The 16,383-nt window shown below is 28.7% G+C and overlaps 1 protein-coding gene across 2 annotated transcripts in view; it reads right to left on the reverse strand.

Moving 5' to 3' along the window:
* LOC107437007 (NBAS subunit of NRZ tethering complex) overlaps positions 1–16,383 on the reverse strand; it is a 112,653-nt gene that overhangs the window by 35,264 nt on the left and 61,006 nt on the right. For both annotated transcript variants that reach the window (XR_015433605.1, XM_087163397.1), the window contains exons 36-42: positions 14,693–14,780; positions 13,921–13,995; positions 12,948–13,102; positions 7,089–7,218; positions 4,021–4,156; positions 3,808–3,884; positions 266–427 (exon numbers count right to left, since the gene is read on the reverse strand). Coding sequence is in view for 1 of the 2 variants with exons in the window: in XM_087163397.1 (XP_087019523.1) it covers positions 266–427; positions 3,808–3,884; positions 4,021–4,156; positions 7,089–7,218; positions 12,948–13,102; positions 13,921–13,995; positions 14,693–14,780 (823 nt within the window). In the remaining variant the exon portion in view is untranslated. The remainder of the gene's footprint in view (positions 1–265; positions 428–3,807; positions 3,885–4,020; positions 4,157–7,088; positions 7,219–12,947; positions 13,103–13,920; positions 13,996–14,692; positions 14,781–16,383) is intronic.

The following is a 16,383-nucleotide window of genomic DNA, read 5'->3' on the forward strand; positions in this document are numbered from 1 at the left end:
ATGTCTCTTATTTATTATTTAAAGTGTATATTCATGTTAAGTTGTTAAAATTGACGTCGGAGCTCTACACACGCGCGTTTAATCGCGAAATCGGCCTGGCGAATTTGAAACTTCGATAATTCTATCAATTTAAGTAAGGTATCTAAAATCCGGAAATTTCGGAGATCTGGACCTTACAAACCCCTCAGCAGTTCGGATTTTCGAGGTTGCACTGTATTGTGATATACTTTTAAACAATATCGTAAACATTTAAGAGTTCTCTCACTTTTTCTATTAAAGAGTTTGGGTCCATTCCTTCTGTGGTATCTTCGGGAAAAGGAGACATTTTCAGTGAAATGTAAATTTTTATTGCATAGTATAAGCTGGCAGCCTGTATTACAATAGGAGAACTTGGAAGAGATGAAAAAAGAACCTCAGCTTCATCTGCCTGCAAAAAATAATATGAATTTTAAGTTAACACTGAAACACAAGCTTTGTCTCACCTAGAAAATTAAAGCTATAAAAAATTGTATACCGAATTCTTTGTAATACCACTTTGTTTGAAAACGGCAATAAATGTTTTCAGGCTGCTTATTAAAATCTGAATCCACACTTAACTTTAGAAGGGCTGTAGCTATAACAATATAATGTTTAGGTATGCAGGGCCCATGCTAAGGATTTCAAATAATTAGCAAAATATCAAAAGTATTCGCCAATTTTCGAAAGTCTTCGCCAAATGCAAATCTTAACAATTTTTTTCATAATTAATTTTGTTTCCATAGTAAACTATTTTATGATAGCTTATTTCAGGCTTATATTATTTGGACTCAATTCTAATTGGTTATGCAGAACATCTACTGAAAATTACTGAAATCGAATAAAAAATAATGATATTTTAGAAAAGTTCATTTTGAGGATCGAGTTAAATACATACCTGTATATATTTCTTTATAGTGGAAAAAAATCATTTGTCAATACTTTTGCTAAAACACAATTTTTTTCCCGAAAAATTTACAACTGTGGGCCTGGGTATGATACAGCTAGCTATATACTTGTGCTTTGCCCCATTTATCATTTTGTCTTGTTTCAGATTAGAAAATTGCAAATAAACAAAAAGACATTTTTTGTGTTCGTTTTTAGAAGTCTATTTATAGTACTAAAAAGAGAAGTGTACATTTGTAAAATCTTGACAGGATAAACCTTGGATAGGGTGAAAATTTGCTCTAACTGTCCCCAAGGTTAGATATGCCCCCTCAAAGTTTCAGTTCATTTCCTTATAAAAGAATGAAAATTTCAAGCTCTCCTGGATTCGTTGCTCAGTGGTTAAGCTAACCGTCTTCTAACCAAGAGAACAGGATTTAAAATTTAAATTGAGACATTTAATTTTGTTTCTAGATTTCTAATCTAACAAGATTGATAACTATTTAGTATAAATTTTGTTACATTCAATATATAAATTATTTTTCAATTTAAATAAATTTTTCGAAAAGTTTAAACTCTTAAAAACAAAAACTTTGATAGATGGTACTTTTATCCTGTAAATAAACTAAATTAATTATTTAAAAAATCGCAATAAAATTTTTTTTTAAATTTTGCAAATTGGATTTTTATTTTTGTTTTGCAACAAATTTTTTTTAATTTTTATTAAATGTAATAATGAAAATTTTAACAAAATTGCATTATATTTCCTAATAAAAAATCATGCATTACCAAAATTTTTTATTTTTTTATTTTTGGTGACATAATCTTCTTTTTCCGTAACAAATAGTTCTTTTCATTTCATTCCTTCTTTCGACCTTTTTCACAAGAATTAAAATGCAATTTTGTTTATATTTTCGAAATTAAATTTAATAAAAACTAAAAACATTTTTTGTTTTTATAATAATATATGTTAGTAAAAAAATATGTTAGTTAAATTAAAAAAATAAAATAAAATTTTTTTGTAAGTAATTAAGTCATTTTAATTAAAAAAAATTAAAATAAACATCTATAATTTTATTTTCTTTTTTAAAAGAAATTAAATTTAAAAAAATAATAATTTATATAATGAATAAAATATACTGAATAGCTACATCTATAATTTTCTTTTCTTTTTTAAAAGAAATTAAATTTAAAAAAATAATAATTTATATAATGAATAAAATATACTGAATAGCTATTCTCTCTTGTTAGATCAGGAATCTAAAAATATAAATGTCTCAGTTGGGATTTGAACCCCCCCCCCCCCAAATCTTCAGTTAGATGGCAGATAGCTTAACTATTGTGACATAAATCCACAGAAGTAATAAATTTTTATTAGTTTAAAACAGGGGTTTCCAACTTACATGAGGCGGGGGGCCACAATTGAAAACACAAATCAAATGGCAGACCACAACTTTATCAAAAATTTATGTAGATTCTTTTATGCTTGAAGGTACATTAAATATATTACTGTCAGATTTTTACCAAGTTGTACAAAACAAAAGTATTGAATTACAAATTAAAATAAGAAGTAGATTTTAAATTTTTTTTAATTGTATATTAAAAAATTCGGGCTACAATAACTTTAATGTGCACCTATGTATTAAACAATTAATGTGCAACAGATATCTAATTGTTAAGATGTAAAACTTTAAAAAGGTTGGCATTAAAACTTACATAGTAGCACACAAAATATTCAATGAGAAAATTGAGGTTTGTCTGCTGCAACCACCAGAGAATAGATATTCACATTTTAAATTTAAAATTTACATATGTGTGTGAATATTTTCGTCCAAAATGAGTGCTTCAAAAAGTTAAAATCGGAGAATTTCTTCGAGAAAATTTCGGATACACACATGCTAAATTATATTCACAAAATACAAAAAAATTAAATAAGAAAGAGCATTATACACGATTATTTTTGTATTTGAATAAATATTTTCTTGGACGCAAAACCTGAGAAATTCTTTTTTCTGCACTGCTGGTATGTTAATTTCACAGAAACTAAGAAATTAGGTTTATATTAACAAGAAAAGTATTTTAAACCCATATAGATTTTTTATGAAAATTGTCCGCAAAAAAAATGACAACTAATATATTTTAGTTCGTGGGCCACAAAAGAAGGCTTCGCGGGCCGCCAGTTTGAAACAACTGTTCAAAAAGTAAAAAAACTAAAACTTTATAAGAGCCTTTTTTACCCCAGGGGCAGCAGTAGTGGCAAATTTTCACCATAAGACCTGTAATTTAAGCTTAATTTCGATTACAGATTTCACACAGGTGCACCTCCCTTGTAAGTTGATAATGTTCTGTAACCTTGTAATTAATTTCTTTCTTTCTATCTTGAAGCATTTTTTAGAAGGACCATAAACTAATCAATTTTCTTCCAGGGGCCCAGAAAAAAGGCTTGTCATGTAGCACACAGCCATTTTAACATACCGAACACCATTTTTATTATAGCTATAGCTGAGGCCGTTTGACAGTGAAAAGGGCAGATTTGAATTTCAAATGGCTTCCTGCATAAATTGAAATTGTAAACAACTATTTTTATTTTAACTAGGTATTTAAAAATACAGTTTTACACACAGTGCAATAGAAAAATATGCCCTATTGAAAATACCAAATATAAAAAAAATTTGAATTCGTCAGAAAGGTAATTGAATAAAATATACTGTGTTTAGTTGCATAATATCGAAGTAGCAACAGTATTCGGGCAACATCAAGCTGTAATAATGATGAAACATGTTTTGGGAATATTTTAATACTTATTGGAAAGAGGTGTCAAAAGATCAGGAGTTCAATGATAGGAGTTCCATTGTATTTAATTATCGTCAAATATTCTTTTCAAATACGAGTTTAATTTAATCTTACCTTTTTAAGACTCAAGAGAACCGAGAGTGCATACGTCAAATCTTCCGGCAAGTAAGCTTTTGCAACATCGAGTAAAACTAAAATTAGAAAAATGTATCATTATGAGATACTTAAAAAAGAAAAATAACAGAAAAATCAGCCACTTATGCACAATTTTGGAAAAAGTTTTTTTCTAAAATTGGAACTTAATGGGTTCAAAAAATTAATCCATACCAGAATTTTCTATGGAAGACGTGGATGATTCATTCTTCAATGCATCCTGAATCAATGAAGCTCTTAAAATAGAAGAAGAAATTTCTAACTGTTGATGCAAATCTGGCCCTGCATATCGCTCATAATTGGCTTCAATCTGAAATGAATATAAAATTTATTGGTGATGATGCAACTGTAAATAATTTCAACTCAAATAAAAATATATATAAAAATTTATAAAAAATCATTGAAGTGATAGTTTTTAGAATTTACTTAAACTAAATTGCATGCCAGTAAATTAAATTCTATTAATTAATTAATTAACGGGGAAAGTGAAATAACTTTAGTTTTCAATGCATATTTACATTAAAAAAACATCCTGTATGACCAGAATAATCTAAAGCAACATTTTTTATTACTAAGTAAAGATGGATTTCTAAGCAATACCCATCTTTGTCTTTGTTGTGATGTCAGCTGTCACTTTCCGCCATCATTAACAAATCAGTAGTTTGAGTGTTTTAACACTCAAACTCCTAAATTCTATTTTCTGAGTAACTACTATTGTTAATTTTAAGATTTCACTAAATTCTTTGAGGCCTTCTGGTGTTGCCATGGATCGCCACCAAGCCTACCCTTTTGAATCCTCTTTTTTACTGAGAGTCACGTGCGTGCACTTAGAGTCTACAGTATTCTCCGGATGCCCCCTGTCGGGGGATGGACGGGGTTAAGCTTTGATCATTAACAAATCAATGACGACAGTCTTTAATTGTGGAGCCGTGGCACTGCCTCCCAATCCAGAGAGTACATAAGGACTTCACTAACTGATGTTTGCTGATATTCTTCTCTTACCCAATTGTAAGCATGTTATTCTGTTATACATATATGTGCTTTATTGTTGGATAATTAAATACAGTTTTAAGTTATGATTCTTCATTGAGGATACCTCATCAAAGATGTACACAATATAACAGTCTTAGTATCCAAAGTAGAATTTAAAGCTCAGCAGCAAAACACTTTTTCTTTTGCTTTTCTTTTTTAATTTCGACATCATATACACCAAGAAAATTAAAAATTTTAGAATTTTTAACTTTAACAAACACTATTTAGATAAAAACGAAATATAGCTTCCAAAAGACTTGATTAAAGTGTTCAATTTTAAAGATATTACCATTTCAGTAAAATTTACCTTAGCATCCATGAAATCAAATAATTTAGGCATACAGTATTTGAATTATAACCATAACATCGGTACTTATATAAAAATACAGTTGACAAAAGTAATAACACAAACAAAGAATTTTTTTCTAAAGAAGTTGAATTAAGAAATTAGAGTTATGGAGTTAAACATAGCCGAAACCTAGCCTTTTTAAGATTAGTGCTGATATTAATCAGAAATCATATGAAGTTAGTTACAGATAGTTGCCATGTCATTTCGATATGAAAGAAAGACAATAATATTTTCTATTTGATAGTCAACTATAAATTTTTGAAAAGCTTTGATTGACTTCTACACTACTGCTTTTACTTTATAGTTTCTAATACCTTGACAATTTATTTTAAGTAAGCATGTCGCACTAGAGCTGCCTTGACAATTTATTTTAATTATTTATGTCGCACTAGAGCTGCACAATGGGTTATTGGCGACGGTCTGAAAAAAATTCCTGAGGATGATCCAAAGACATGCCATCACAATTTTGATCCTCTGTGGAGGGGATGGCTCCTCTGCTTTGGTAGCCTGACGACCTGTGCTGGAAGTCGAGCACTTTACAATAGAATATTCTAACAAGCACTGATACCGCACACCCTCAGTTCCTACGTAGGCTGATTAAAGTGGTCACTTACCCCCTTACTGACCGCAGTCAGTGATGCTAGACTTCGGTGTTCTACTGAAAACTATGTCTTCACGGTCAGCCCACTGTAGGACTCCACCATCTGATAGTAAATAGTTAATTTACCCTTTAAAATTATTTACCCTGTTTTACATTAAATTATATGTACTTTTGGAACTTAAAGGCTAATTTATTATTAAGACAAAAATATAAGGAAATTTAATTAAGCATCTCAGGAAAAAAGAAAACTTAAGAACCTGGTTCTGTCCAACCTTCTCCTACTTATAGTAAATAAATAAAATTGATTCATGTAAATTATTAGAATAACAAAAGCTATGATATTTGTATTGAGAACGATTGATGAATCAATAAATGCACAGTACTGTACTGGATGCAAAATCTAGCAAAACTTGCGATTGATAGTAATTATTTTCTGGCACAATGAAAAGTAAGATTTATATACACAAGGAGTTTCATGAAAATAAAATTCTGCAACATTCAAGTTATGCCGAAGGCTTGAAAACTGTAACCCCTGGCATATAAATATTTAATCTGAATACAGATGAAGGAACTTCTCTAATTTTGAAAAAAATTTTGAAGATGCTAGATGGAGGAAATACTAAAAATGAGGGGGAAATATATTTGACAAGATCTGAATGTTAATAAATCAAACTACATAATTAAAATTTATAAAACAATGCTATCTGAAGATTTTTAATTAAAAAAAGTTGACCTCAACAGCTGTTAGATCATCAAACTTGAATACATCAGCTGCATTTGAACATAAACATTATTGCATAATTAAACATTACAAAAGAAAGAACGTATGTTGAAAGTTATTCTCTTCCCAAGAAAACTTAATACATATGATAATTGACACTTTGTAAATAATATTGCACTACATGTACTCAATTGATGCTTATTTATGCTTCTGATACAATTTCATTCCAATGATTATTCTGCCATGATTCTGATTTATGCTAGAAATAAAAGTTTTGAGGAGGTATAATGTCATATATTAGAATTTTTGTTCGGGCATGTATTAGAGATTAAATTGCCCATAATAAAATGTAAAAATTTTATGACTTTTTGAGCGCTTCAACAGTTTTATGTAAATTCCATATTACATTTGGATTCTTGTAAATCAGGATTCTTAATAAATACGCTTTATTAGGCTATAAATTTTTAAGTATGTATTTACAACTGATAAAATAATTTTTATATTTAATATGGAGGATACGTTGTTCTTTTAATACTTACCAAACTAATGTGTGAGTTCTCAATAAGACCACTGTAAAAAGCACAAACACCTTGCTTTGTAAGAGCAGCATTGCCATCTTCCTTAACATCAGGTGAACTACCCCATAATAGACCAGGTGGTTGAACCCAGCTAAAATTAATAATTAAAAAAAATCTTGATGAATCAGTGCGACGATTTAAACGGATAAAGAAAAAATTATGAGATGAAGATGGCCTCTTTTAAAACTATAACAAATAAAATATTTTAAAAAATATATAAAAAAAATATCAACAAAAAAAAACAACAAAATATCAAAAAAGAAAACAAAATAAAAAATACATTGTACTTATGTTTCTTTTTTTAATATTTCAATAAGCCAAATACAGAAAAAATTTTGAAATGGAACTGCTTTACAATTTTTGGCATTTATAATAATATTAACTATGAGCACTTGCTTAAAAATATATGAGTTACAAACTTATCAATCATTGTAGCAATTTTTTTAATTAGTGTTTCTTTATAAAACTTAATATTAAAAATAAATAAATCTAAATAATGTGGGTTTGGTATTAAAAATCGTACAACTAAGAATCATGTTTTGAAATATTATGTTATTACATAACAAATTAGTTGGATCAGTTTTTTTCTTAAACAATTTATTTCCTCACATAAATTATTAAGAAAACAATTTGCATGAGCTTGAAACCTATTTTTAAGTCCTTGTTGATAAACATTAATACAATGCAACTTTTTAACATGCTGCACGATTATTAAAATAATGTTTATTAAAAATGAATAATAAATAGTCGGTAAAGAAACTTGTGAGAAAAGTCTTTGAAAAATATTTTGGTTTAAAAAAGCATCAAGCAAAATTAACAAAAAGAAAAATAAATGGATTAACAAATGTCTCTAAACTAACTCTAAATTTAATGCTTTTTCAAAATTTCAGCAGTAAATTTATTCTCAAAGATTTTGATGTTAAATTATACAAATAAAGGTTAAATAATATTTGGCTTTAAAAGAAGAATTCTTTCAAAATTTATGTAATGATTACCTGTAACTTTCAAAAAAATCTTAGGAGATGTTATTTCAAAAATTAGCATGGCCATAAGACCACAATAATATACTTAGCTTATTCATATCTGACAGTTTAAAACAAATTTTGATTAAAAAAATGCCTTGGAGATGTCATTTCAAATATTAAGAATACCAAAAGATCAAAACAAGACACTTGGCTTTGTCTAAAAATTTAAAAGAAATTTTGACTATAAAAATTCACCTTTTAAAAAATGTATTAAAATTTAAAAAAAAGTTTTGTTTTAAAGAATAAAAATTTATCAATTGTATCTAAGATTTTTATACATGGACTGTTAAACAGGTAGACCTGTACAGATATCCATCATAGCCCAATTCAGATCTGTGTCTTCAAACAAAGAGTCCTAGTTTGATAACAAAAAACATATTTTGAGTGCTGTTTGTTGTGAAAAGAGATGTGTTGGACCTGGTTCATAAACTGAGTGGGACAGTGGTGAATATTACCACTTTATAACTTTAACAAATAATCTATTGCGTTCAAAATAATCAAGACTATAAAACGCTTTCTCTTTTCCCATAACATTTAATGCTCTTTGGCAACTTCACTATTTGTTGTGCTTTTAATGTAGGTTAATCTTCAAACACTAAAGTTCTTTACCCTAAGCTTTTGTTGACCCATTAATTAACCCATTTTGGTTAGAGACCAACTACAATTATAAAATCAATGTAAACATTTTAATATGATCGTCAAGTTTATGTTGAAGTATATATTCTTCGTTGCAAATTTTTGAGTGTAAACATAATGTGTACTGGCTAAACAGATATCACATTTTAAATAGTGCATCATACTAGTAACCATATAAAATAAATTTATGAAAAAAGGTAAATATCTTTAAATTATAAACTAAATAAATTGTTTATTACACTGAATATGAGGAAAGACCATATGTTTGTAAAGAACAAAAACTTACCACAATTTGTTGGAAGAAAAAGCACCCTCCACAGAATTAAAAAGCAGCGAAAGAAGTAAAGATGGTTGTGATAAGAATCTTAAGAGGAATTAAGCAATTGTGAAATTTATTTACTTTTTTACAGTGATAGTAAAAAGAAGAAAAAGTATGAGAGGTTATAGATAAGCTTGAAGAATAATAAAAAAAATGAAAATGCAAATTTAAACTATAACTAATGCCTTATGACATGCAGGAAAAAATTTATATTATAAGAAAAGAAAAAAAGAACACGGATTCGTGAGAAAGTCTTGTTTAAACGAAAAACATTAACTAGGGTGCGAAAAAAGTTTTCCCTGTATATTAGGCGTAACTAAAATCCACAGTGTTAATGTATTGTTTTTAAAATAACAATACTCCCTTAGTTCTAATCACTGGATAAAACAAAGGGCAGTAACAATTCAACAATATTTGATACAAATATACTACGGTAAAAGAATAAAATACACTATGGTAAAAGAATATTATGGAAAAGAATAAAAATATCATGGTAAAAGAATATTTATTGTATTATCGGAAAATTAATACATTATAATATCTAGAATAGAGCAAGGCCTGAAAAATGCACAACACAAATTAAGAGAATGAAAATATTTATAACTTAACAACTCTAGACTACTAAAAAAAATTAAAAACTCTGGTGCAATAAAATACAGAGCAACAATATTGCTCATACTACAATGCACCATGGATTACATGTAATCCACAAGTGCACAGATCTAATATTTGACAATCATTTTCAGACAAAAGTTCTTCTTTTACATGTTTAAGAAATTTTAAATTGACATTCAGTCCTTTCATGCTAATTTACAAAAATAACTGCAAGTCTAATTCAAACACAACTTTCTAAAAATTTTGTAAAAAATGTTTGTGCAGAAGAGCGCCTTAAAAATACTGCATTAAAATATTTTGTAGAAACTCTATTAGTTGAATCACATTAATACCTTACTACAAGATCCATTTGACATTTTTATGAATTATGCTTTATTTAAGGCTTCATCAAAACATACTAAAATTTTTTTATTAATTAATGATCTTTGAAGCTTTAAAAACTCTAGCTAACCCATAACAAATTAGGCAAGACACCTTTCTTGCAATATGAGTATCTGTAAGAATCTGTGAAAATATTTCTCTAATAGCTCATTTTTACAACAAAATAACTTCAAATTAACACACTGGTGTGTTGGAAAAGATTGAATATTGCAATTCCTGTTTCCTGCTACAGAAAATTCATTTTAGTTCTGTCACCTGAACATACATTGAGAAATTTCATGCACCTTATGAGGAGGCGTATTGGAATACAGATGCATGTGCAATGTCATCCTTAGGGAGAAAGTAAAACACAAAAAGAGGTACTACCTAGAAGGGAGGGAAGGGAGAAAGAAGAACAGAAAGGAGAAAACGAAATGAATGATTGATGAGCTTCCGTAGTTGGACGGCTGACATGGCTGCTTTATCTACTTTTGTAATGCGAACTATGATTACACTCTTTATTTTTGCCAATATTTAAAGACATTGGTTTTTTTTTTCAAAAAGAAAAATTCCTGGCATTTTCCCAGTATTTTATAACATTTTAATTCCCTGTATTTTCCCGGTGCTGTGGCAACTCGATTAATATGCAAATTTAAACCTCAGTAGTGCCCTAATTATAGAAAAATTATTTACTAAGAAAAACACATATAAGAGAAAAAATTATTTGCAACTATAAAAAAGCAGTTATGAAAACATATTACTTTCAATACTGAAATTTGTAATAATTTTATAAGAATGACTAAAGAAGAAAGAATGTTATTTCTCATAATTGAATCATTTGCAGAAAATATATATTAACCTATTTATATCCCAAGTTTTATCATTTTTCTGTCAGAATCTATAGAATTGTTCTTTTTTTTTTCCTTTATAACAATTTTTTTAATCTATTGTAACAAGAAAATTGTATTAAAAGAGGCCATCACCAAAATAATAAAAATGAATGCAAAATTAGATCGAATATTTCAAACAACAAAATATATCATAAACAAGAAAAACAAATTTAAACAACACATTTAAATTTTGAATTAACAAAAGTGATTATGCAACAAATAGTCTTAAAGGATAAAATAAACAAACTGTAAAGTTTAGAATGTCATATAAGGTTCGTGATGAAGTTTTTAAAGTGTTGAGAAAAAATGCAAATCAGTGAAGAGTAAGAGTGGAAATAAACATAAATGTTTGCCGTTTTTTACTAACATTGCCGGTCTGCAATGATTCTATTCATATTGACTGCTAGTCAGATCAGTGCTATTTGTCATAACATAACACCAATAAGCAAAAATATTGCCAAATGACAGATTGCCTAGTTTACTAGTATGGTGGTCATTTTTCGGATGATATTATGTTCCAAAAATGTGCCTTGCACCACTTTCGTCGTTTGGGCCTTGTGAGCTGGTGGGGAGTCTTGTTGAAAAGTTCCATAAGTGAATTGAAACAATTTAAATATTAAAGTAAAGTAATTAACTATCACATGTAAAAATTTTAAGACTTTTTTCGTTCTAATTATAGACACACTGGTTTACAGAATGTTTTCAGAATAAATATGATTTTAAAAAGTGGTGGGCACAGCATTAATATAAATATGACTTAGATAGCAAAACTTACTGAAGAAACTTCAATTTTGTTAGCATAACATATAGTTAGATAAAAAGTAATATGTATGCCCTGGTGGCTCTGGGGAGAGGGCATTTGCCTTCTAATGAGTTGACCAAGGTTTGAATCAAAGCTGTGGTTGGTTGACCTGAATTCTGCTCCTGGCTTGCACCACAGTGTTGACTTAAATTATACTGCATGGTAGATCATGGATTATGAATCCCCTGGCGGTCAGGCTAATCTTGGGAGCTTTTCCTCTCCATGTAACGCAAATGCGGGTTAGTTACATTAAAAAGTTCACCACAAAAACTAGCTTGATCTGATGCTTGATCCAGGAGTTTCCTTGTTTCCTGGATTGGGTTCAAAGTTACAAGGCTACGGAGTTGAACATTGTCAGTCATAAACTCAGAATTGGGTTGGCTTTTCAAAAACAGTTATAAAATAAATAAAAAAAGTATTGTGAATGAACCCTTAAGAAGCCAAATTGTCAATGTCTGACCTCAATTGTTACAAATTTATAGTCTTAAAGTTGGATTTTATAACTATTTTATAATTATTAAAAAGCACAAAATAGGATATTTTTCAAAAATTTTAGAGAAACTTAAAAAAAATTTGAATAGTACCAGAAAATATAGGAAAATAATAAAATAACAGAAAGTTCCTATATCCAAAGATCTCATGCAGGGTTATCACACAATTTCAGAACAAAACATTTCCTGACTTTTCCAGGTATATCAGGTAAATTTCAAACCATATTTTTTCTAAACCATGCAATTCTTAATCACAAAACTTTGATTATTTTTTATTTGTAATGCCAAATATTAGATTTTGTGAGCAGAAACATATAATAGAATGAGAATGGAGTCATGGAAAAGTTTCACTAAAAAGTGGAATTTTATAAAATAATTGTATTAGATGTTTAAATTATTTAACTCCAATCACAATAACTTATTACTGTTACTGACAATTCAAAGACTGGTTCTTTTCCAGGTATGATAAAGAAGTTTTCCAGGTTCTTCGTAAAAAATTGCAACTTTCTTTGACTATTCCCTGCTTTTTAGAGTTAAAACTTAATTCCTTGACCCGTGGGAGCCCTGTCATGCCATATTAATTGGATTACTCAATAATTTTTATAAAATGAATAAATACATGAATGAAAAAAATAAATAAATGAGAATAATATATTTTAATTGAATAAAAAGGTGACTTTACTTGACAGCATCTTTCCAGAATTGAGCACTTTTAACTGAAGTCAAAACAACTTTAGCAGCAGTGTGAGTTGTAGAATGAAGCACTTTAAGAGTCCTTCCACTTTGTTTTAGTATTGTATTTACTGCTTTACTATCTTCATCTGTCTGTCTTACCTCCTAAGAACAATAAAAAATTGAAATTAAGTGAATGACAAGCATTTGTAACAGGTCTATATTCATTTTTATTTTAAAATTTGAATGACAAAGTAAAAGTATTATATTTTGTGAATAAATAAAATTGCAACCTTTGTATTCTTTCAAGTAATTTGGTTCCACACACTAATTCAGCGTTTTCTAAATGATGTTCCGTGGAAATCTAGGGTTCCATAGAAGAGTTAAAGAGGTTCCGCGAGTTATAACAAGTGATGATATTTTAAACCTTTGATATTTAGACTAAACCTGTAATTCATAAATTATTTAATTTTTCGGTTACCTTTAATAAATTATTTTAAGTGAAATGCCAATGAGATAGAAATGCCATTTTGAAAAATAAAATATAATTTGAAGTTATGCATAAATAAAATAACTAAATTCTATAATAAAAAAATATGTTTCTTTAAAACTATTTTTGATGTCTATAACCATTCTTTTTAGTTTTCATTTTCAAATAAACCATAATTTAGACTTTTTTAATTCATCTCTGGCTTATTTTGTCTATATTCACTACTTGACTTAACTAAAAATGTAAGCATAAAGGACTGAAAATTTAAGTGTCAGACATAAAACAGCATTTAAGATTATTAATGACAAATGAAAAATCTTCATTTTGTTAAATAAATATTTCAAAAATAAAGTAGTCTCTTATCAATTATCAATCAATGCATTCACAATTGCTGTACTAAACTTTAATAATAAAGTCAGGGCTCCTATGAAAGAAGGTTGATTATTTAAAGTTCTATGGTCAAACAAATTTGGGAACTACTACACTAACTTACCCCATCTTCAGAATCTGCAGAAGGAAAATGTGCTGGCAGATCTCCAACAAGAAATTTAACTCTTTCCTGCAAAACCTGGAAAGGAATTACACGGCATGAATACTCAACTTAAGTTCTCAACTAATGAACTGCATGAAGCCAATAGCATGATTACAAACAATTTATTACTCAAATTATAAAAATAAAGAATCCCCAAACAATTCAGGAATTAAAGAAAATTGATCAGAATACAGAAACAGAATAATATGGTTTAAAAACCATTTCAGAAGCTTGAAATGGAAAGATTATAAGAAAATTAAAAAAGATATTTCAATAGATACAACATAAGATACAAATTTAAGAATGCTGTTCTTTTAATAAACATAAATTTAATTTTCTTTAATATCATATTCATCTTAACTGAGACAGAATTCTTTGCGATGGCTGCACATTAAAGTAAATAATATTTAGTTAAAAAGAAATCATTCTTTGGAAAAGTCGTTATAGGATGGTAAAATTTTCAGAATTGTAATTGCTTCAAACCATAGTTATGAAGAATTCAAGAAGCTTTGTAAGAATGTTATGAAAGAGAATCAGGTTATAGCAGCCACAGCAGTTGCCATATACCGGAGAAACAAATTTTAAAAAGTTGTTTTTTCAATGTGTTGTTCAAGGAAGGTAGCGCAAAGAGGTGAGATTTTACTCAGAGCTACAATGCTTAGAGCGTTACATAGAATAACAATCAAAATAAGCAAGTTTAAGTTTTTCGTTCATCAAGGGGAAAAAAACTCACCTGTAATTCCAATTCTGACTTAGTTTTTAATATGGTTTCAATCAAATCTTCTGCACAGTAAGCAAGAGCAAAAGACATAAGAGACTTTCTGAAATTAATAAATGTATTGAAAAAAGAAGAAACCTTGAATGCACAATTAATTACTTAAATTTCTATTTTTAAAAATAAAATAAATAAACACATCTAAAATGATTTTGTTAACTATTTTTCGAAATGCAAAGAGAAGAATGCTGAAATTGTAAGACGCATTTAATTAGAAAATAATAAATCTAAATTTCAATGGAAATAAAATTTTTAAAGTTAAAAATTATGGTGATTAGCTGTCTTAAGAAACTTGACAGCAGGGTGGGGAAAAATATTGCCCATTGCTATAATTAACATGTTTGCTGCCAATTTCCTGCCAACACATATGCTACTCTAGTGATTATCACATGCATGCTTGAAATTGGCAGCAAACACATTAAGAAATATGCAAAATCTTATAGCTTTGAATTTGCTGCTTCAATGGACAAAAAATTATGAAAATCAGGCAAAAAATAATTAAAATTGAGAAAATCATTAAAAAAATCACACAGCTTGTAGTAGTGCTTATTGGTTACCATTTCTTGACAAGAATGTTTATGCATTATTTAAGAATTATATAGTTCAAATCAGGACTCGAAAAACAGCCCGTCCGCGGCGGTCAAAAATTCCCCGAGGACAACAAATTTCTTGAATGCGACAGCCATTTTCCTGCTAATTGACATTCCAGATAACTTGCCTTTGTCATTTAAATTATTTCGTAAAAGAAATAAATTATTTCATAAACGAAATATTAAGTTACTATTAGTAACCTAGTATTTCTTTTATTACTGTATAATGTAATTCTAGTATTTGTAATCCTAGTAACTACTAATTCATTGTGCAATTTATATAAATGTTTGTAATAAATAAGAGAAAATGATATTTTTATTTATTTAGAAGCGATGGGCTAGTTTCAAAGGAGGACGGGTACATTGTTGGACAAGCCGTACTCGAGGACGGGTAAAATTTCTGAGTTTTTTCGAGCCCTGGTTCAAATATTTTCTGTTGTTTTAATGGCATCAAAATTTAGATTGGACCATCAAGGCTTCAAAAAACATTAATTTATAATTAGTAAGCTTTGAACAGATATTTCTGTCAAGAAATGGCAACTTTTTAGCACAACTGATTTTTTAATTTTAAACCCTTTTAGTCAAATTTGTACACCTTTTAGCATTTTGAGAAGGCAGGAGATATAAATTTCACAGTAATGAGATTTTGTATACTTCTCAATAAGCAACAATGGTTCATTGGTTTAAGACACTGAGTTGTCAATTAGAAAAACTGGGTTTGATCCTCAGTTGTGGTTTAAAGCGCATCCAGCATCCTTAGATCAATGGGTACCAGCTTGCCTGGGTAGTAAAGGCGGCTTGTGCGCCATGCTGACTACATTACCACAATCAGGCTGTTGGTCTTGAAATTGCTTTGCATCAACCTCTATGACCCCCTGGTCTCAAAGTAGACTGTTGCAGAAATACTTATACTAATCAATCATTGCAGTTGGAATTTTTTTCCACAGTACAACTAAAGATTTAAGACATCTCTACTATTTCAGTCCCCTCTACAGAAAAGGTGTACCATATATTACTTACTTAAAGAAATAAACAATACTTTAAGTTCATGAGGTTAGT

Source organism: Parasteatoda tepidariorum, chromosome 5, assembly GCF_982258835.1.
Source record: "Parasteatoda tepidariorum strain Cologne lab strain chromosome 5, Ptep-v5.0, whole genome shotgun sequence".
Classification (NCBI taxonomy): Eukaryota; Metazoa; Arthropoda; class Arachnida; order Araneae; family Theridiidae; genus Parasteatoda; species Parasteatoda tepidariorum.